We start from the raw sequence: 23,421 nt of genomic DNA, 5'->3' as shown, positions 1-23,421 counted from the left end.
AGATTTACACAGTCCTGCCAGACTGTTCAGCCAGTCTGGTGATCTGACTTCTCTATGCTGCATTTGAAGCCTAACTCCAGGAAACTTAAAAAAAAAAATCTAGTCTTGAAGTGGGACCCTCCACACTGTAATGCCCTGTACACACGGTCGGACTTTGTTCGGACATTCCGACAACAAAATCCTAGGATTTTTTCCAACAGATGTTGGCTCAAACTTGTCTTGCATACACACGGTCACACAAAGTTGTCGGAAAATCCGATCATTCTAAACGCGGTGACGTAAAACACGTATGTCGGGACTATAAACGGGGCAGTGGCCAATAGCTTTCATCTCTTTATTTATTCTGAGCATCCGTGGCACTTTGTCCATCGCATTTGTGTACACACGATCGAATTCCCGACAACGGATTTTGTTGTCGGAAAATTTTATATCCTGCTCTCAAACTTTGTGTGTCGGAAAATCCGATGGAAAATGTGTGATGGAGCCTACACACGGTCAGAATTTCCGACAACAAGGTCCTATCACACATTTTCCATCGGAAAATCCGACCGTGTGTACGGGCATTAGGGTTAATGCTTTTTAGGTTGGGGCAAAGGATGATGGAGTAAATACTTGCCTTACTTCTTGCTCCAGCAGGCTCCCTCCAGATCCCTTTAGCCTGATCTGTAAACTCCGGTTGCACTCCAGCCTCCTTAAGAGTACCGTACTGTTATGGTGCTGAGGCTCCACCTACTGACCAGAGCTTCAGGCGGAGGTGGCGAGTGCTGGAGAAGGGTGAATTTTTAAAAATTTTTCCTGGATTTGGACTTTAAGTTGTAAAGCTTGTCATCTCCTTGCCCCAAGCCTGTGATTAAATAGTGAAGGTGCAGCAGCAGCAATATACTCCTGTGATTACACTGCTCACTCCTGGCAGCAAGTTTCTTGGCATCACATGTGCATGCAACCTACCTGATTGGCCGCTACGGCTGCACCTCCCTCTCCTAGTTATTATTGCTGTACAAGGGGGTTCAAGAGGCTGATGCCAAGTAAAATCCAGGTACTTAGACTAGTTACATTTAAAGTGGACCCGAATTTAAAAAGTGAATATTTGCTATGTTATTGAGAACATTTAGAAATATTAACTGTGCCTAAGCAGCACAATGAAAAATATACCCCTTTGTCTTAAAATCCTCCTGAAAAATAGCAGTGCACTTCTTGGTATGTACCTAGGCCCCCCTGTAAATACAGCCTCGTGACTATATATCTGTAGTGTAAGGTCTAAGGTGCTGCTGTCTCTGACTGCTAGTCTTATGCCCCGTACACATGATTGGACATTCCGACAAAATCCATAGATTTTTTCAGATGGATGTTGGTTTAAACTTGTCTTGCATACACACGGTCACACAAATCTTGTCGGAAATTCCGAACGTCAAGAACGCGGTGACATACAACACGTACGACGAACCAAGAAAAATGAAGTTCAATAGCTAGTGCGGCTCTTCTGCCTGATTACGAGCATGCGTGGAACTTTGTGCATCGGAATTGTATATACACGATCGTAATTTACGACAACCGATATTGTTGTCGGAAAATTTGCGATCCAGATCTCAAATTTTGTGTGACGGAAATTCTGATGGAAAATGTCCGATGGAGCCTACACACGGTCAGAATTTCTGACAACAAGCTCACATCGAACTTTTTCCGTTGGAAAAAATCCAACAGTGTGTACGGGGCATTAGAAGATATGACGTGAGCTTTGTTGGTGATACTACTTGTGTTGTTCACTGTTCTTCCCCCCTGGAGGCACTGACATGGGGAAGTAAAGCCCTACCTCTGCTAAGGTGGCTGCCTCCATACCGTGCAGAACAAGACAGTCAGTTGTGGGGAAAGATCAGCTGGAGGGAGATTACAAGTAATACCAGTGACTAGTCTTTTGCCCTCTGTTTACCTTTTTTGGGGACAGCTCACAAAGTTTGGTTCCTCTTTAAAAATACAGCCAAATGATATTCTTTCTAACGAGCAAGGATTTTTTAATGAAAATGTTACAGTAACAGTTCAGATCAAAGGTGGTATGGTGAAGTACAAAATCGACATACACAAAAAGGTACAAAAAAAGGTCTGTATAAAGCTGGTTAAAACGGAATCTGTAAGGCACAGAGCAGCATTACAGGAAACAATGTAAGAATACAGGAAGTACAACTACCTAGGTAAGTGAAAAGGAGAGCGTAACAATAAGCACAGGCAAATAACTAATGGGTCATCAACCTTATCGTATCTCTTAGGACAATTCCTATTTATATACTGTATGTTAGCCCAGTGTTTCTCAACTCCAGTCCTCAAGGCGCCCCAATAGGTCATATTTTCAGGCTTTCCATTATTTTGCACAGGTGATTTGATCAGTTAAACTGCCTTAGTAATTACCACAGCTGTTGCCAAATAAAGGAACTTGCACACTGGTCAATTTTTGAAAAAAGGACCAGGTGTGACAGCTACGTAAAAATACTACATTTTTGGAAGAAACAAAATTTTGCGGACATTGATACGTCCCATGAGGTATACAAAGAGATTAGCCCATGAGGCATATTTCTCTTGGAATTGCAGAAACAAAGGGGTACAAATTGAGACTTTAGAAACCTATATGGTTCCCGTCGCACCCGGATACCTAAATACCTAGACTCTTCAACCAATAGCAGGAGAGGGGAACTTCAGCGCTTGGGCCTGCAGGACTAAAGCTTAGAAAACCAATTTAGACCAGAAAACAAAATGATTTTCTAATGAATACCTATAGGGATTATTTATTTTGTTTTATATCTGCCTGGAGTTCAGCTTTAACGTGAACCTAACATGACTTAAAACATTTCTATGGTAGCTACAGCTCTGAAGTTCAAAGACCTTGTGGTAGCTTCAAGCACCTGTTCGCCTTCAGACTGATCTCCATGTCCGTGTGGAGCCCCTTTGGATCCTGGGCCCAGCCTGTATATGGGACCATAACCTCTGGCCAAGTCCAGATTACACTCCTCCCCTCCCAGACAATATTTGAATTCTAGTGGGCAGGGCTCAATTGTCAGTTGAGTAGTTGTTAGGGATTGTACCAAGGATCCTAAAGGGCTCCATGAGGATCAGTGTTGGGACTAAGACAGGGACTTGCATTCACTGTAAAGTGCCCAGACTTCTGCACTATTGCTACCTTTTTTGAAAAAATATATTCCTTTCATACCATCAGATACGGTGATTTTTTTTTTTTTTTTAAAGAAAATTATGTAAAGTGAATATGTTGATTTTCAATAGAAGAATAGAAACCATTAACACAATTTCAGTGTAGATATTTGATGGGATAGATATATCTATAAGTGTAAAATCTATGTTTTTTGAGTGGATATAATATTCTTGCTGAGATGTCTCATGTTGAGACATTGTAGTCTGTTTTCTCTATAGAAAATTATTTGGTATGCAGTAACATCCATGTCGTAGTAGCCTCTATCTGCAATTCCCTGAACAGACACACCCAGTGGAAAGGGCAACCTGCCAGTTGAGTTATTGCCGTGAAGACATAGAACAAAACACCTTACAAATGTTACAGAAGATCTTTCCAAGTATTTTGTATACAGTGTCGTTCAACGGAAACCCTTTTGTTTCCTTGCACTGAGTAAATAGTAACCTGTAAAGCAAAGCTGAATGGCAAATCTTGAAGAGCCACTGGCAGCACCTAGCACATAGACTGGCATCACATAACAGGCCTGTCTTCCAATTCATAAACCCAGTTCCCTGAACCTCTGGTATATAACTATTGACCTAGAGTATGGCTCTGTGCCTACCACCTCCAAAGCCAGCCAGACAGGAGAGTTAGATCCTTGACCGCCACTACAGAAGCAGCACGGCTGGGTCTAAAACCCAACTGCAATTTAAAGTGGAGCTTCACCTTCTTGAACAACTTTGCCCCAATAAATTCCCGATTCCTCCGCATTTACATAGTAGGTGAGGTTGAAAAAAGACAAGTCCATCAAGTCCAACCTATGTGTGTGATTATACTGTATGTCAGTATTACATTGCATATCCCTGTATGTGGTGGTCATTCAGGTGCTTATCTAATAGTTTCTTGAAACTATCAATGCCGCCCGCTGAGACTACTGCCCGTGGAAGGGAATTCCACATCCTTGCTGCTATTACAGTAAAGAACCCTCTACGAAGGTTAAGGTTAAACCTCTTTTCTTCTAATTTTAATGAGTGGCCACGAGTCTTGTTAAACTCACTTCTGCGAAAAAGTTTTATCCCTATTGTGGGGTCACCAGTATGGTACTTGTATATTGAAATCATATCCCCTCTCAAGCTTCTCTTCTCCAGAGAGAATGAGTTCAGTGCTTACAACCTTTCCTCATAACTAAGATCCTCCAGACCCTTTATTAGCTTTGTTGCCCTTCTTTGTACTCTCTCCATTTCCAGTACATCCTTCATGAGGACTGGTGCCCAGAACTGACTCCCACAACAACAGACTCCAGGTGCAGCTGGACCAGAGTCAGAGTCGTAGAGTGGTGGATTATCGTTTTATCTCTGGAGTTGATCACCTTTTTAATACATGCCAATATTCTGTTTGCTTTGTTAGCAGCAGCTTGGCATTGCATGCCAGTGCTGAGCCTATCATCTACTAGGACCCCCAGGTCCTTTTCCATCCTAGATTCCCCCAGAGGTTATCCCCCCAGTGTATAGATTGCATTCTTATTTTTGCCACCCAAATACATTATTTTACATTTTTCTACATTGAACCTCATTTGCCATGTAGTTGCCCACCCCATTAATTTGTTCAGATCTTTTTGCAAGGTCTCCACATCCTGCGGAGAAGTTATTGCCCTTCGTAGCTTAGTGACGTCCGCAAATACAGAGATTGAACTGTTTACCTCATCCTCCAGGTCGTTTATGAACAAATTAAACAGGATTGGTCCCAGCAGAGAACCCTGGGGGACCCCACTTTCCACCCCTGACCATTCCGAGTACTCCCCATTTATCACCACCCTCTGAACATGCCCTTGTAGCCAGTTTTCAATCCATGTACTCACCCTATGGTCCATGCCAACAGACCTTCTTTTCTACAGTAAACGTTTATGGGGAAATGTGTCAAATGCTTTTGCAAAATTTCCTGTTTTGGATATTGCCTTTTTGCGTATCTATTAAAAAGTACCTTTTTTTTTTTTTTTTTTTTTTTTTATAAAAAAAAAAAACAGAGTGGAAGGTTTTTTATTTTAATGCAGAGACTGCATCGAGTTAAAAAACCTTGTAGACTTAAGAGACTTAGAAAAAATATTTATATTTAGCTATGCAAGTAGTCCTGGGTCAGATATTGGGTATAGTTGTTTTGTAGCATTGTAATCTGATTTACTTTAGTAATAAATATATATATATATATATATATATATATTTATATATATGTCACAAAAATCTAAACCTTTGTTTTTTTGGAATGAATGCTTATCTAATTTACACAATTTTCTCTTTCTTGTAACAGATTGTGTATGACCAGGAAGGAGTGTTTATACATTCCTCCTGTGGGAAAATGGAAGATCAAGACAGTTTAATTCCGGGAGTATTACATGTTATAGAGAAGGTAGAGTTGCCCCCCCCCCCCTTTTTTTTTGTTATTGTGTATGTTATATGTATATTTTTTGTATATTATGAATGACAGTGGTGCAGAGCCTTTAAAACAAAAATATGACACAATAATGGGAGGATATTGAGTCCCCTGCCCACAAGAGATTACAGTTTATATTGTGTAATAGAAAATAGTAGGAAGTTGTGGTGCAATAAAGTAATCCTCATTGTTTCTGCAATTTAAACAGTTGCATTAGCCATAGTGCATTAAAAAACATGATCTGGCATGTGTAATGCATAAGTAAAGATTAGCTGTGTGTCCTAGAGTGAAAAGTATTTTTTATAAATAAGCCTTTCTATCCAGAACTATTGTTTCTAGTCTAGAGTAGATTGGGTATCTGGCGCTCTCGGAGGTAATACCCCTAAATTGTGTAGTGCTGAAATAAAAAGTGATGAGTATAATGTGAAAAATACCTAAGTGAAATAAATATACTAATTTATCACACAGAAAAAAAAAAAAAAAAAAAAAATGTCAATCCTTCTAGTCAATTCAAGTGAATATAACCATTGTGATCTTCAACTGTGAGACTAATAGAAATATCACCATAATATAAAACAAAGAAAACGAAAAAACAGTCTGAACTGTCTTAAACTCCTGAGACAGTATAAACAAGAAATTGTATGGTGATAGTTGTTGCTCAATCAAATGTGGATAAAAGTTTACAAAGATCCGGTACAGTTCAACTAAATCCACCTCAGTGTCGTATTCAAAACACATGTGAAATTCCCACAACCAGTAAAGTTGGAGGCTTACCGAAGGGTTTGAACCCGAAACAGCATATACTGTAAGGGTCAAACCAGCTTGTATTGCCCACCGGCAATGAGGGGGGAAATCTTGGCAACCTGGAGAAATAAGGGTCCCAACCGTTTTCATAGAAGAATCCTCCCAGCACGGGTGGTCACATATCCCAAAATGCGGCCCATGTGGAATAAAAAACGGGCCACATAGTGTGATTCCATAAACACAAAATAAATTTATTGTAAAAAGATTGCACTTACATTTAAGAAGTTAAAAAAGCGCTTGTAATAAAAAAGAAGGCGGCAGTGGAGTCCTCCCGACGCGTTTCGTCTACCAAGACTTCGTCTAGTGGTGTCCTTCCACTGCTGCCTGACTCCCTAATATAGGGACTGTAACCCCCTTGATGAGAATCCAGCCCATCTGATTCACTTCTACAGCACTTCCGGGTTGCCCAAAATGGCGGACCCGCGTGCGTTCCAGGCCTCGATGTCATACATATATGTTGCGTTCCAACTACTCCTAAACCCTTCATAACACCTAGAATTGTAATAAAAAATCTCTGTCACCCTTCCTCATACCTAAAGAGACAGGGACTGCCAGAATTTATATCCCTGGACCTCCCTGGAAATTATTATTATTATTATTATTATTCAGGATTTATATAGCGCCAACAGTTTACGCAGCGCTTTACAATATAAAAGGGAGACAATACAGTTATAATATAATACAATACAATACAATAGGATTAAGAGGGCCCTGCTCAGAAGAGCTTACAATCTAATAGGGTGGGGTAGGTGGTACAAAAGGTTGTAACTGTGGGGAATGAGCTGGTGGAAGTGGTAGGAGATTAGTTGGAGACGTGATAGGCTTTCCTGAAGAGATGAGTTTTCAGGGATTGCCTGAAGGTAGCAAGAGTAGGGGCTAGCCGGATAGATGGAGGTAGCGAGTTCCAGAGGATGGGAGAGGCTCTGGAGAAATCCTGGAGACGAGCATGGGAGGAGGAGATGAGAGAGCTTGAAAGCAGGAGGTCTTGAGAGGAGCGGAGAGGACGATTTGGGTGATATTTGGAGACAAGATTAGTGATGTAGCTTGGGGCAGAGTTGTGAATGGCTTTGTATGTTGTGGTTAGAATTTTGAATTTAATTCGCTGGGTGATTGGGAGCCAGTGTAGGGATTGAAGTAGAGGGTTGGCAGACACTGAGCGGTTGGTAAGGTGGATAAGTCTGGCAGCAGCATTCATGATAGACTGAAGAGGGGATAGCCTATGGAGCGGTAGGCCAATGAGAAGGGAGTTGCAATAGTCAAGGCGAGAGATAACAAGGGAGTGAATGAGGAGCTTGGTGGTTTCATTTGTTAAAAAAGGGCGAATTTTAGAGATGTTACGGAGGTGAATTCTACAAACTTTTGACAATGATTGGATTTGAGGCTGAAATGACAAGTCGGAGTCTAGGATTACACCTAGTACGCTGGCGTGAGGGGAGGGACTGATGGTTGCATTGTTGATTTTGATGGAAAAGTCATGGAGGGGGGCACGGGCGGGGGGGAATATTAATAGCTCAGTTTTAGAGAGATTTAGTTTAAGGAAGTGGTGCGACATCCATGCTGATATGTCAGTTAGTAAGTTAGTAATGCGAGAGGAGACTGAAGGAGTGAGGTGAGGAGTAGACAGATAGATTTGGGTGTCATCAGCGTATAAGTGGTATTGGAAGCCGTGGGCAGTTATTAGGTGACCAAGGGAGGTGGTGTAGATAGAGAAGAGAAGGGGTCCAAGAACCGAGCCTTGGGGGACCCCCACAGAAAGGGGCAATGGAGAGGAGGAGACAGAGTTGTAGGTGACACTGAAGGAGCGCTGTGATAAATAGCCAGAGAACCAGGATAGAGCAGAATCTCGGAGGCCAAGGGAATGTAGTTTATTGAGAAGGAGCGGGTGGTCAACAGTATCAAAGGCCGCAGAGAGGTCAAGTAGTAGGAGTATGGAGTACTGGCTGTTGGTTTTAGCAGTTAGTAAATCGTTAGTGAGTTTTAGTAAGGTAGTTTCCGTGGAGTGCTGCGAGCGAAAGCCAGACTGTAAGGGGTCAAGAAGGTTATTTTCATTGAGGTAGGAGCTAAGACGGTTGTAGACTAAGCGTTCTAGAAGTTTAGAGGTGAATGGGAGTAATGAGATGGGTCTTAAGTTGTTCAGGTCGGTAGGGTCCAGTGAGGGCTTTTTAAGAATGGGAGTGATCTGTGCATGTTTTAGAGGGGAGGGGAAAATGCCACTAGAAAGGGAGAGATTGAAGATGTGGGTGAGGGAGCATAGGATAGAAGAAGAGGGTGACCGTAGTAGTTGTGAGGGAACAGGATCCAAGGGACAATTGGTTAGGTGGGCATTCAAGAAAATTTTTGTAACCTCTTCCGTAGTAGCCAATTCAAAAGAGGAGAGGGTTGAATGTGCTGCTGGGCAAGGTATGATGGGTGGGGAAGATGTACGCACAGTGGAGATGTCCTCACGAATTACATTGATCTTGTCTTTGAAGTGATTGGCAATCTCTTGGGCAGTGAGTGAGTTAGTGGGTAGAGGGGGTGGTGGACGAAGCAGAGAGTTAAAGGTTGAGAAGAGCCGACGGGGACTGGATGACAAGGAATTAATAAGAGAGACAAAGTAGGCTTGTTTGGCAGCATGGAGGCATGAATTGTATTTTAGAAGGGCAGATTTATACAGGGTGAAATCTTGCAGGCATTTGGTTTTACGCCACAGTCGTTCAAGAGCACGGCAATGTCTCTTGAGATTTCTAGTGTTGTCAGTTTGCCAGGGTTGTAACGGTCGGGGCCTAATTCTGCGTGTGGTTAGGGGAGCAAGTGCATCTAGTGATGATGAGAGTGAACTGTTGTAGACAGAAGTGGCCAGGTCAGTACAGGACAGGGGAGAGATTATGTCATATAGGTTGTCAGTAGCAGAATAGAGAAGAGAAGGGTTAAAGTGGCGAAGGTTTCTACAAGTAATTGTTTGCTGCTTGGAGGGATGGGTGGTTGGAGGCAAGGATACAGTGAAAGTAATGAGGTTGTGATCAGATAGAGGAAAGGGGGTGTTGGTGAGGTTGCCAGGGTTGCAGAGATGGGAGAATACAAGGTCAAGGGTATTACCATTGGAGTGAGTGGAAGTATGTGTCCATTGGGTTAGGTCAAAAGATGAGGTTAAGTTGAGAAGTTTAGCTGTAGTTGGGCTGTTGACATTGACAGGAATGTTAAAGTCACCAAGAATAATGGTGGGTATTTCAGAGGAGAGAAAGTAGGGTAGCCAGGCAGCAAAGTCATCAATGAAGCGCGATACCGGTCCTGGAGGCCTATAAATTGCTGCAATCCTCAGAGAAATGGGAGAAAACAGACGAATACAGTGCATCTCGAAAGAAGAGAGGGATAGAGAGGGAGGGACAGTAAGGACTTGGAAGGTGCTTTGTGGGGACAGAAGGAAGCCAACTCCACCTCCTTTCTGTCTGTTGGGTCTGGAGGAGTGAGTCCAATGGAGACCACCATGGGAGAGGGCAGCAGGAGAAGCTGAGTCAAAATTTTGCAGCCAGGTTTCTGTTATGGCCAGTATGTTCAAGCCATGAGAGATGAAGAGGTCATGTACAGATGTTAGCTTGTTACAGATGGAGCGGGCGTTCCACAGGGCACATGAGATTGGTGGGGTGCTTTGAGGAAGCAGGGGGATAGAAATTAAACTGAGTGGATTGCGGTGGTTGCCAGAGGGGGAGGGGTATTGGATATGTGGCTTGCATTTGCAAAATGGCGGACCAGGATTAGGAGAAATATCACCTGAGACTAGGAGAAGGAGGAGGATGAGGAAGGCAAGGTGGGAGTGGGATGTGCATGAGCGCACGTGTCTAGTGGCCCTGGACTTTATGTCAGCATGTGGGTGCAGCAAATGCAGGAGATGATGGGTGCCATAGTAGGGAGAGGGTAGGAGTGAGGGTGATATGTGCATGCTGCAGGGAAGAGAGGAGGGGTAGAGTAAAGATAATTTGAGGATAGAAGACACCAATGTGAGAAGGAAGAGAATAAGGAGCATGTTAGTGGCTAGAGAGTGGGAAACTAACCTAATATAAAATAAATTTCAAGGTTGGTTTGCTTGTCGTCTTGCAGAGTGGAGCAGAGTTCCTGTTGTTCATGCAGCTTTAGTTATCCTGCTTTCGTTAAACTGCGTCGGTGAAACTGCGCATCACTCGTGACAGAGCCACTCAGGAAAGAGCCATGATGTCTGCGCCATGCCCCTGTCTGCGCCACCCCATAAGCTGCCATAAATTTATAGACAGCCTAAGCTGGGATGCATTTCTCAGTTGGTCATTATTGGGTCTGATGTGAGACACCTGAATATGGGGAGGAGATGGCCAGGGCCAGGCCAGACACAGGCTAGGGTCGTAAAGCTAATTACCTCTCTTGATCACTCAAGCCACATGGAGTTGAGAATCAATCACCAGTAATATTGCTATTGCAGTGTGTTTGTTATAGAGCTAGCAGTAAATATGGAAGTTTAAAGATATGGCAGCAGGAGACAATTACCAAAAATATTAATAGCAGACTCAGCAAAGCCAGTTCAGTAGGGATGTACAGTTGGATAGGAGATAGGAGACAATTACCAAAAATACTAATAGAAGACTCAGCAAAGCCAGTTCAGTAGGGATGTACAGTTGGATAGGAGATAGGAGACAATTACCAAAAATACTAATAGAAGACTCAGCAAAGCCAGTTCAGTAGGGATGTACAGTTGGATAGGAGATAGGAGACAATTACCAAAAATACTAATAGAAGACTCAGCAAAGCCAGTTCAGTAGGGATGTACAGTTGGATAGGAGATAGGAGACAATTACCAAAAATACTAATAGAAGACTCAGCAAAGCCAGTTCAGTAGGGATGTACAGTTGGATAGGAGATAGGAGACAATTACCAAAAATACTAATAGAAGACTCAGCAAAGCCAGTTCAGTAGGGATGTACAGTTGGATAGGAGATAGGAGACAATTACCAAAAATACTAATAGAAGACTCAGCAAAGCCAGTTCAGTAGGGATGTACAGTTGGATAGGAGATAGGAGACAATTACCAAAAATACTAATAGAAGACTCAGCAAAGCCAGTTCAGTAGGGATGTACAGTTGGATAGGAGATAGGAGACAATTACCAAAAATACTAATAGAAGACTCAGCAAAGCCAGTTCAGTAGGGATGTACAGTTGGATAGGAGATAGGAGACAATTACCAAAAATACTAATAGAAGACTCAGCAAAGCCAGTTCAGTAGGGATGTACAGTTGGATAGGAGATAGGAGACAATTACCTGTAAAAGAGCAGAGAAGGCATGATCAGAATTGATAACTGCGTCGGTGAAACTGCGCATCACTCGTGACAGAGCCACTCAGGAAAGAGCCATGATGTCTGCGCCATGCCCCTGTTTCTAATTGTGGGGCGGTGTTCCGTCGAACACCAAATCCCGCGATATCTCGACATGACATCAGGAATGTAAACAAACGCCGTGTCGTCATTGCGCAGGGCTGCGGGCATGATCCGACACACCTCCTTCCGGAGTAGCGTGCGTTCCAGTCATGCCTCGCTTCCGGCATCCATACTACGCCTCACATTGCGTAGACCCACATCGCGACATCTCGTCAGATGCGCGTGCGCATTAACGTTATATGTGGATAATACGTTTAAATGGGGTGGTTCATATAAAACTAAATCTCTCTGGAGAGGAATACTTAATATGTAAATATATATATTCCCAAATACCAGATATCTCACACCCTAAAGAGGAGTGCTTAATATATGAATATATATATTCCCTATTAGGTTAATATAATATAACCATAGGTATCACTAATAACACCAAAAAGAACCCAAGCCATATACTCTGTTTAAAGATGGATATATGTTTTCCAATATGTAAGGGAACTAATGTGCATAACTAGAATTTGACTATGATACTTAAACTATATTTGCAAGAAATTAGATGAATTGGATTCTCATGAAATACAATATCAGCAGTATAACACAATCAAAATTGGAAGGATCCATATATATCTATATGGACTGTAATACTCATATAGAGGGCCCTATATATCAGGACTGATCTATAAAGGCATTAACATCAACTTCCACATTCATACCCTGAGGGGCGAAAGACTGTAGTTCATATATCCAGAACATTTCCAGACGGGATACACCCCTCGTTTTTGCACCACCTCTCCATGGGGGTGTATATTTGTCTATAATGACAAATTGTGATCCCTCAGGATTACCATTATGGAATTCTTTATAGTGTCTGGGGACAGTATGTTTAGGATCCCTACTCTTAATAAGGGCGATGTGCTCTCCGACTCTAATAGAAAAAGTCCTGGTGGTGCGGCCTATATATTGTTTACGACAGGGGCACGTGATGAGGTACACCACGTATCCATTACTGCAAGTGCAGAACGGCTTTATGGTATATCTCTTGCCAGTAACCGTAGAGGTGAATTCTGTCACCTTGCGGGTGGTTAGAGTATTGTGTTGAGATACGACACACCTCCTGCAGGGAAAGAAACCCGTCCAGTCATGGAAAAAAGAGGGACGGGTAGGGGGGTTGATAATATTGGGGGCCACTTTACTTTGTAATGATGGTACACCTCTAAAGATGATTTTAGCTTCTTCTGGAATTATAGGTCCTAAGATGTTATCTTGTTTGAGGACGTCCCAATGTTTTTTAATAATATTTTTAAACTGTCTGTGTTGAGTAGAGAAAGAAGTTAACATGGCCCACTTAAACTTCCCATCTGGTTCTTTCTTTGGTTTTACTGTGAGTAGGGATTTTCTATCAATGTCGATGGTTCTTTGGATCTCGAGATCCAAACCAATTTCATCATATCCCTTATCTATAAATTTTTGTTTCAAAGTTGATGCTTGTTCCACAAAGGCATCTATATCGGTGCAGTTCCTACGGAGCCTCAAAAATTGGCTTTTCGGAACTGCATTTAGCCAGGATCTGTGATGACAGCTGTCTACAGGGATAAAGCCATTACGATCTGTGGGTTTGAAATATGTATGAAATTTGAATTGTTTATCCACTATCTCAATCTGTAGATCCAAAAAATGAATTTTGGTTTCACTGGCCTCATACGACAGAGAGATCCCTCTGTCATTAGAGTTCAGATGTTCAAAAAATATCTTAAGTGTCTCCTTAGTTCCACTCCACAGGAGGAGGATGTCGTCTATATACCTGGTCCAAAGAACCAAAGAATCGGTTCCATGGGTATAGACGACATCATCCTCCTCCCATTTGGCCATAAATAAGTTCGCGAGACTAGGTGCGAACTTCGCTCCCATGGCCACGCCACGTTGTTGAAGATAGAAATTCTGATTGAACCAAAAATAATTATGTTTGGTTGCAAATTCAAGTAGTTCTATCAAATACTCACATTGGAAAGGTGCTAGTGTATGTTCACGGGTCAAAAAGTGTCTGACTGCCTCTATGCCTTTTTCGTGTGGTATGCACGTGTACAATGATGCCACGTCGGCAGTAGCCATAATGTAACCATCTCGTATGGCAATACTTTCAAGGAGTCTAATGGTGGAACTAGTATCCTTCAAGTAGGAGGGAGGTTTTTTCACTATTGGCTGCAGGAAGTGGTCTATATATTTGCCTACTCTCGCTGTAATGGAGTTAATGCCACTTACAATCGGCCTACCCGGAGGGCATACCGGGTCTTTGTGGATTTTTGGCAAATAGTATATGGTGGGGATCCTAGGTGCCGTAGGAATCAAAAAATCTCTCTCTCTTTTATTCAGGATTTTTGATTCATAACCTTTTGTAATAAGCTGTTGAAGTTTCTGTTTATATGAATTGGTGGGGTTATTGGGAAGTGATCGATACGTGCCTGGCTCATTTAAAATTCGATACATCTCAGCTTCATATTGACTTTTGTCAAGAATAACTATTCCTCCTCCCTTGTCCGCAGGGCGGACCACCAAATCTTTCCGTGCACACAGGGATTCCAAACCCCCTTTTGGTATTGGAGGATGATATATACGTTTCTCTGGTAGTTTGGCAAGGTCTTGGAGGACCAAGTCCCTAAATATTTTGACTGCAGGGGCTATAGGAACGGGGGGGGGGGAGAAAAGAGAAGGATTGGAAAGGTCAGAATGAACAGTTCCTGAAGTAGCTGCTGGATAATCACTACGCATTGGGTTGGAGACCAAATATCTCTGGATATTAACTTTACGTATATATTTATGAACATCCATGAAAGTATGGAATTTATCCAACTTTTTAGGAGGAGCGTACTTCAAACCTTTGTCTAATATGGATAATTCCGCTTCAGTTAGGGTCTGGGAGCTCAAATTAAAGACTCCCTGACCCTTTATGTTCTTTTTCTCTTTTTGCCTTTGTAATCTCCTCCCCCCCTCTACAGCCTCTCTTGGGTCTAGGCCTCTTTTTCTGTTGTGTTGGGCCTCGCGAAAATCCTGATTATTATAAGTGTAGGAATTATATGTATGCGAAGATTGGTCATAATCTTCTTTCCTTCGTTCAGGACTATACGTCTCCCTGAGAGGGGTTTACCTGTTATAGGTACGAATCGGGGAGGGGTAACGGTGATAAGAATGTTGGTTGTAATAGGGATCAGTCCATGCGCCATATCCTCCTGGTGAGGGATGGTATGAATCCTGTTGTGAATAGGTGCCAGAACGTTGTGTATTGTTCCTAGAGTTCCCTCTACCACCTCTTCTGCCTCTAGGGTAACCTCTCCCTTTATGAGTGTTTCTAGGAGTCTGGGGACTATAGTGGTGTATCCATTGTTGAGACACTTGGGGTGCTACCTCTCGTCTTTCTTTCACTCTCTGGGTATCTCGACCCCGAGAGGGGCCACCTATGGGGTTAGGTTGTACGGCAGCTGTGGTCACTGTGGAAACAGCACCTAATGGATTGGTTCCCTCTGTGGCATTTAAAGGGACCTCCATGGGTGGGGTAACCATGAAGGTCTTTTGCCAACCAAAAACCAGATTATTCTTATAGTCTCCCACATCTCTGGTGTATTTCTTTTGTTTTTTATGTTTCTGGTCACGATCCTCTTTTTCCAGGTGACCCAGAAGATTAGAGGAAAGGGAGTTGTATTCTTGAGGATTTTTATAGACCAAAAGTTTATCCTTTAGTTCTTTAATTTCTCTGTCTATAGCCAGAAGCTTATTGTTTTTCTTAGATATAAGTACTTGTAAAAAATTTAAACCTGCATCATTAAAATACTTGAACCACGAATCAACATCAGTTTCCCCTTGTTGTGGTTGTACCTCCCAACGGAGACTTCTGGGAACCATTTGTTCTACCGTATATTGTTGTAAAAATGCCAGATCCCACCGCAGATGCAACTCGGTGGTCATAACATTTTTAAGTCTAAGGAATAATCCTCCAACTTCTGTGTCATTTCCTGTTGCTATAAAGACACCCTCGGTGTTCACCTTATGGGAGGCTCTATAGTCAAATATGTCCATCTCAAGGACTACTTGTGAGCAGCAGCAAAATTGTAATTCTAAATATAAGTGAAAACACGACAGTGATATATTTTGCGCTTACTCTACGCGAGCAGCTAACACAACAAAAAGAATATTTGTTAATTTAACATATAAAACAAAGTGTAGCGCTGAAATAAAAAGTGATGAGTATAATGTGAAAAATACCTAAGTGAAATAAATATACTAATTTATCACACAAAAAAAAAAAAAATGTCAATCCTTCTAGTCAATAAGTGAATATAACCATTGTGATCTTCAACTGTGAGACTAATAGAAATATCACCATAATATAAAACAAAGAAAACGAAAAAACAGTCTGAACTGTCTTAAACTCCTGAGACAGTATAAACAAGAAATTGTATGGTGATAGTTGTTGCTCAATCAAATGTGGATAAAAGTTTACAAAGATCCGGTACAGTTCAACTAAATCCACCTCAGTGTCGTATTCAAAACACATGTGAAATTCCCACAACCAGTAAAGTTGGAGGCTTACCGAAGGGTTTGAACCCGAAACAGCATATACTGTAAGGGTCAAACCAGCTTGTATTGCCCACCGGCAATGAGGGGGGAAATCTTGGCAACCTGGAGAAATAAGGGTCCCAACCGTTTTCATAGAAGAATCCTCCCAGCACGGGTGGTCACATATCCCAAAATGCGGCCCATGTGGAATAAAAAAGGGGCCACATAGTGTGATTCCATAAACACAAAATAAATTTATTGTAAAAAGATTGCACTTACATTTAAGAAGTTAAAAAAGCACTTGTAATAAAAAAGAAGGCGGCAGTGGAGTCCTCCCGACGCGTTTCGTCTACCAAGACTTCGTCTAGTGGTGTCCTTCCACTGCTGCCTGACTCCCTAATATAGGGACTGTAACCCCCTTGATGAGAATCCAGCCCATCTGATTCACTTCTACAGCACTTCCGGGTTGCCCAAAATGGCGGACCCGCGTGCGTTCCAGGCCTCGATGTCATACATATATGTTGCGTTCCAACTACTCCTAAACCCTTCATAACACCTAGAATTGTAATAAAAAAATCTCTGTCGCCCTTCCTCATACCTAAAGAGACAGGGACTGCCAGAATTTATATCCCTGGACCTCCCTGGAAATGCAATGTTTCTAATTGTGGGGCGGTGTTCCGTCGAACACCAAATACCGCGATATCTTGACATGACGTCAGGAATGTAAACAAACGCCGTGTCGTCATTGCGTAGGGCTGCGGGCATGATCCGACACACCTCCTTCCGGAGTAGCGTGCGTTCCAGTCATGCCTCGCTTCCGGCATCCATACTGCGCCTCACATTGCATAGACCCACATCGCGACATCTCGTCAGATGCGCGTGCGCATTAACGTTATATGTGGCTAATACGTTTAAATGGGGCGGTTCATATAAAACTAAATCTCTCTGGAGAGGAATACTTAATATGTAAATATATATATTCCCAAATACCAGATATCTCACACCCTAAAGAGGAGTGCTTAATATATGAATATATATATTCCCTATTAGGTTAATATAACATAACCATAGGTATAGGTTCGGGTTCAAACCCTTCGGTAAGCCTCCAACTTTACTGGTTGTGGGAATTTCACATGTGTTTTGAATACGACACTGAGGTGGATTTAGTTGAACTGTACCGGATCTTTGTAAACTTTTATCCACATTTGATTGAGCAACAACTATCACCATACAATTTCTTGTTTATACTGTCTCAGGAGTTTAAGACAGTTCAGACTGTTTTTTCGTTTTCTTTGTTTTATATTATGGTGATATTTCTATTAGTCTCACAGTTGAAGATCACAATAGTTATATTCACTTATTGACTAGAAGGATTGACTTTTTTTTTTTTTTTTTTTGTGTGATAAATTAGTATATTTATTTCACTTAGGTATTTTTCACATTATACTCATCACTTTTTATTTCAGCGCTACACTTTGTTTTATATGTTAAATTAACAAATATTCTTTTTGTTGTGTTAGCTGCTCGCGTAGAGTAAGCGCAAAATATATCACTGTCGTGTTTTCACTTATATTTAGAATTACAATTTTGCTGCTGCTCACAAGTAGTCCTTGAGATGGACATATTTGACTATAGAGCCCTCCCATAAGGTGAACACCGAGGGTGTCTTTATAGCAACAGGAAATGACACAGAAGTTGGAGGATTATTCCTTAGACTTAAAAATGTTATGACCACCGAGTTGCATCTGCGGTGGGATCTGGCATTTTTACAACAATATACGGTAGAACAAATGGTTCCCAGAAGTCTCCGTTGGGAGGTACAACCACAACAAGGGGAAACTGATGTTGATTCGTGGTTCAAGTATTTTAATGATGCAGGTTTAAATTTTTTACAAGTACTTATATTTAAGAAAAACAATAAGCTTCTGGCTATAGACAGAGAAATTAAACAACTAAAGGATAAACTTTTGGTCTATAAAAATTCTCAAGAATACAACTCCCTTTCCTCTAATCTTCTGGGTCACCTGGAAAAAGAGGATCGTGACCAGAAACATAAAAAACAAAAGAAATACACCAGAGATGTGGGAGACTATAAGAATAATCTGGTTTTTGGTTGGCAAAAGACCTTCATGGTTACCCCACCCATGGAGGTCCCTTTAAATGCCACAGAGGGAACCAATCCATTAGGTGCTGTTTCACAGTGACCACAGCTGCCGTACAACCTAACCCCATAGGTGGCCCCTCTCGGGGTCGAGATACCCAGAGAGTGAAAGAAAGACGAGAGGTAGCACCCCAAGTGTCTCAACAATGGATACACCACTATAGTCCCCAGACTCCTAGAAACACTCATAAAGGGAGAGGTTACCCTAGAGGCAGAAGAGGTGGTAGAGGGAACTCTAGGAACAATACACAACGTTCTGGCACCTATTCACAACAGGATTCATACCATCCCTCACCAGGAGGATATGGCGCACGGACTAATCCCTATTACAACCAACATTCTTATCACCGTTACCCCTCCCCGATTCGTACCTATAACAGGTACACCCCTCTCAGGGAGACGTATAGTCCTGAACGAAGGAAAGAAGATTATGACCAATCTTCGCATACATATAATTCCTACACTTATAATAATCAGGATTTTCGCGAGGCCCAACACAACAGAAAAAGAAGCCTAGACCCAAGAGAGGCTGTAGAGGGGGGAGGAGATTACAAAGGCGAAAAGAGAAAAAGAACATAAAGGGTCAGGGAGTCTTTAATTTGAGCTCCCAGACCCTAACTGAAGCGGAATTATCCATATTAGACAAAGGTTTGAAGTACGCTCCTCCTAAAAAGTTTGATAAATTCCATAATTTCATGGATGTTCATAAATATATACGTAAAGTTAATATCCAGAGATATTTGGTCTCCAACCCAATGCGTAGTGATTATCCAGCAGCTACTTCAGGAACTGTTCATTCTGACCTTTCCAATCCTTCTCTTTTCTCCCCCCCCCCCGTTCCTATAGCCCCTGCAGTCAAAATATTTAGGGACTTGGTCCTCCAAGACCTTGCCAAACTACCAGAGAAACGTATATATCATCCTCCAATACCAAAAGGGGGTTTGGAATCCCTGTGTGCACGGAAAGATTTGGTGGTCCGCCCTGCGGACAAGGGAGGAGGAATAGTTATTCTTGACAAAAGCCAATATGAAGCTGAGATGTATCGAATTTTAAATGAGCCAGGCATGTATCGATCACTTCCCAATAACCCCACCAATTCATATAAACAGAAACTTCAACAGCTTATTACAAAAGGTTATGAATCAAAAATCCTGAATAAAAGAGAGAGAGATTTTTTGATTCCTACGGCACCTAGGATCCCCACCATATACTATTTGCCAAAAATCCACAAAGACCTGGTATGCCCTCCGGGTAGGCCGATTGTAAGTGGCATTAACTCCATTACAGCGAGAGTAGGCAAATATATAGACCACTTCCTGCAGCCAATAGTGAAAAAACCTCCCTCCTACTTGAAGGATACTAGTTCCACCATTAGACTCCTTGAAAGTATTGCCATACGAGATGGTTACATTATGGCTACTGCCGACGTGGCATCATTGTACACGTGCATACCACACGAAAAAGGCATAGAGGCAGTCAGACACTTTTTGACCCGTGAACATACACTAGCACCTTTCCAATGTGAGTATTTGATAGAACTACTTGAATTTGCAACCAAACATAATTATTTTTGGTTCAATCAGAATTTCTATCTTCAACAACGTGGCGTGGCCATGGGAGCGAAGTTCGCACCTAGTCTCGCGAACTTATTTATGGCCAAATGGGAGGAGGATGATGTCGTCTATACCCATGGAACCGATTCTTTGGTTCTTTGGACCAGGTATATAGACGACATCCTCCTCCTGTGGAGTGGAACTAAGGAGACACTTAAGATATTTTTTGAACATCTGAACTCTAATGACAGAGGGATCTCTCTGTCGTATGAGGCCAGTGAAACCAAAATTCATTTTTTGGATCTACAGATTGAGATAGTGGATAAACAATTCAAATTTCATACATATTTCAAACCCACAGATCGTAATGGCTTTATCCCTGTAGACAGCTGTCATCACAGATCCTGGCTAAATGCAGTTCCGAAAAGGCAATTTTTGAGGCTCTGTAGGAACTGCACCGATATAGATGCCTTTGTGGAACAAGCATCAACTTTGAAACAAAAATTTATAGATAAGGGATATGATGAAATTGGTTTGGATCTCGAGATCCAAAGAACCATCGACATTGATAGAAAATCCCTACTCACAGTAAAACCAAAGAAAGAACCAGATGGGAAGTTTAAGTGGGCCATGTTAACTTCTTTCTCTACTCAACACAGACAGTTTAAAAATATTATTAAAAAACATTGGGACGTCCTCAAACAAGATAACATCTTAGGACCTATAATTCCAGAAGAAGCTAAAATCATCTTAAGCCCTCATGCACACAGGCTGTTAAAAAAACGTTATGAAAACGCCAGTATCTTTGCAGTGATTTTTTTTTACTTTTTTCAGCGTTTTTGCAATAGCGTTTTTTAGCGTTTTTGAGCGTTTTTCCGCGTTAGCGTTTTTGCGCTTTTTTTTTTTTCAATGGATCAAAAACGCTAAAAAACGTTGGTGAATGACGTTTTTGAGCGTTTTTGCAGCTGGAAAAACGTCTTTCAGAACCCACTGGTCCTGGGTTTTTTTTACAGCTTAAAAACGCCTAGGTGGGCATGAAGCCATAGACTAACATAGACAGGCCTTTTTAAGCTGCAAAAAAGCAGCTGTAAAAACGTCCGTGTGCATGAGGACTTAGAGGTGTACCATCATTACAAAGTAAAGTGGCCCCCAATATTATCAACCCCCCTACCCGTCCCTCTTTTTTCCATGACTGGACGGGTTTCTTTCCCTGCAGGAGGTGTGTCGTATGTCAACACAATACTCTAACCACCCGCAAGGTGACAGAATTCACCTCTACGGTTATTGGCAAGAGATATACCATAAAGCCGTTCTGCACTTGCAGTACTGGATACGTGGTGTACCTCATCACGTGCCCCTGCCGTAAACAATATATAGGCCGCACCACCAGGACTTTTTCTATTAGAGTCGGAGAGCACATCGCCCTTATTAAGAGTAGGGATCCTAAACATACTGTCCCCAGACACTATAAAGAATTCCATAATGGTAATCCTGAGGGATCACAATTTGTCATTATAGACAAATATACACCCCCATGGAGAGGTGGTGCAAAAACGAGGGGTGTATCCCGTCTGGAAATGTTCTGGATATATGAACTACAGTCTTTCGCCCCTCAGGGTATGAATGTGGAAGTTGATGTTAATGCCTTTATAGATCAGTCCTGATATATAGGGCCCTCTATATGAGTATTACAGTCCATATAGATATATATGGATCCTTCCAATTTTGATTGTGTTATACTGCTGATATTGTATTTTATGAGAATCCAATTCATCTAATTTCTTGCAAATATAGTTTAAGTATCATAGTCAAATTCTAGTTATGCACATTAGTTCCCTTACATATTGGAAAACATATACCCATCTTTAAACAGAGTATATGGCTTGGGTTCTTTTTGGTGTTATTAGTGATACCTATGGTTATATTATATTAACCTAATCGGGAATATATATATTCATATATTAAGCACTCCTCTTTAGGGTGTGAGATATCTGGTATTTGGGAATATATATATTTACATATTAAGTATTCCTCTCCAGAGAGATTTAGTTTTATATGAACCGCCCCATTTAAACGTATTATCCACATATAACGTTAATGCGCACGCGCATCTGACGAGATGTCGTGATGTGGGTCTACGCAATGTGAGGCGTAGTATGGATGCCGGAAGCGAGGCATGACTGGAACGCACGCTACTCCGGAAAGGAGGTGTGTCGGATCATGCCCGCAGCCCTGCGCAGTGACGACACGGCGTTTGTTTACATTCCTGACGTCATGTCGAGATATCGCGGGATTTGATGTTCGACGGAACACCGCCCCACAATTAGAAACATTGCATTTCCAGGGAGGTCCAGGGATATAAATTCTGGCAACATATATGTATGACATTGAGGCCTGGAACGCACGCGGGTCCGCCATTTTGGGCAACCCGGAAGTGCTGTAGAAGTGAATCAGATGGGCTGGATTCTCATCAAGGGGGTTACAGTCCCTATATTAGGGAGTCAGGCAGCAGTGGAAGGACACCCCTAGACGAAGTCTTGGTAGACGAAACGCGTCGGGAGGACTCCACTGCCGCCTTCTTTTTTATTACAAGCGCTTTTTTAACTTCTTAAATGTAAGTGCAATCTTTTTACAATAAATTTATTTTGTGTTTATGGAATCACACTATGTGGCCCCTTTTTTATTCCACATGGGCCGCATTTTGGGATATGTGACCACCCGTGCTGGGAGGATTCTTCTATGAAAACGGTTGGGACCCTTATTTCTCCAGGTTGCCAAGATTTCCCCCCTCATTGCCGGTGGGCAATACAAGCTGGTTTGACCCTTACAGTATATGCTGTTTCAGGTTCAAACCCTTCGGTAAGCCTCCAACTTTACTGGTTGTGGGAATTTCACATGTGTTTTGAATACGACACTGAGGTGGATTTAGTTGAACTGTACCGGATCTTTGTAAACTTTTATCCACATTTGATTGAGCAACAACTATCACCATACAATTTCTTGTTTATACTGTCTCAGGAGTTTAAGACAGTTCAGACTGTTTTTTTGTTTTCTTTGTTTTATATTATGGTGATATTTCTATTAGTCTCACAGTTGAAGATCACAATGGTTATATTCACTTATTGACTAGAAGGATTGACATTTTTTTTTTTTTTTTGTGTGATAAATTAGTATATTTATTTCACTTAGGTATTTTTCACATTATACTCATCACTTTTTATTTCAGCGCTACACTTTGTTTTATATGTTAAATTAACAAATATTCTTTTTGTTGTGTTAGCTGCTCGCGTAGAGTAAGTGCAAAATATATCACTGTCGTGTTTTCACTAATACCCCTAAATTGGAATAGTGTACATAAGTTGGACAGTCTTAAAAGTAG

General features: G+C 41.7%; 1 protein-coding gene across 1 annotated transcript in view; it reads left to right on the top strand.

Moving 5' to 3' along the window:
* Window positions 1–23,421, top strand: part of TBC1D15 (TBC1 domain family member 15) — a 186,881-nt gene that overhangs the window by 5,618 nt on the left and 157,842 nt on the right. The window contains exon 2 of the mRNA XM_073620035.1: window positions 5,477–5,575. Within this exon, the coding sequence (XP_073476136.1) occupies window positions 5,477–5,575 (99 nt within the window). The remainder of the gene's footprint in view (window positions 1–5,476; window positions 5,576–23,421) is intronic.

The sequence above is a fragment of the Aquarana catesbeiana genome, linkage group LG03, assembly GCF_042186555.1.
Source record: "Aquarana catesbeiana isolate 2022-GZ linkage group LG03, ASM4218655v1, whole genome shotgun sequence".
NCBI classification, from domain to species: Eukaryota; Metazoa; Chordata; class Amphibia; order Anura; family Ranidae; genus Aquarana; species Aquarana catesbeiana.
The sequence above is the reverse complement of the archived record's forward strand: the minus strand, read 5'-3'. Positions and strand labels throughout refer to the sequence as shown.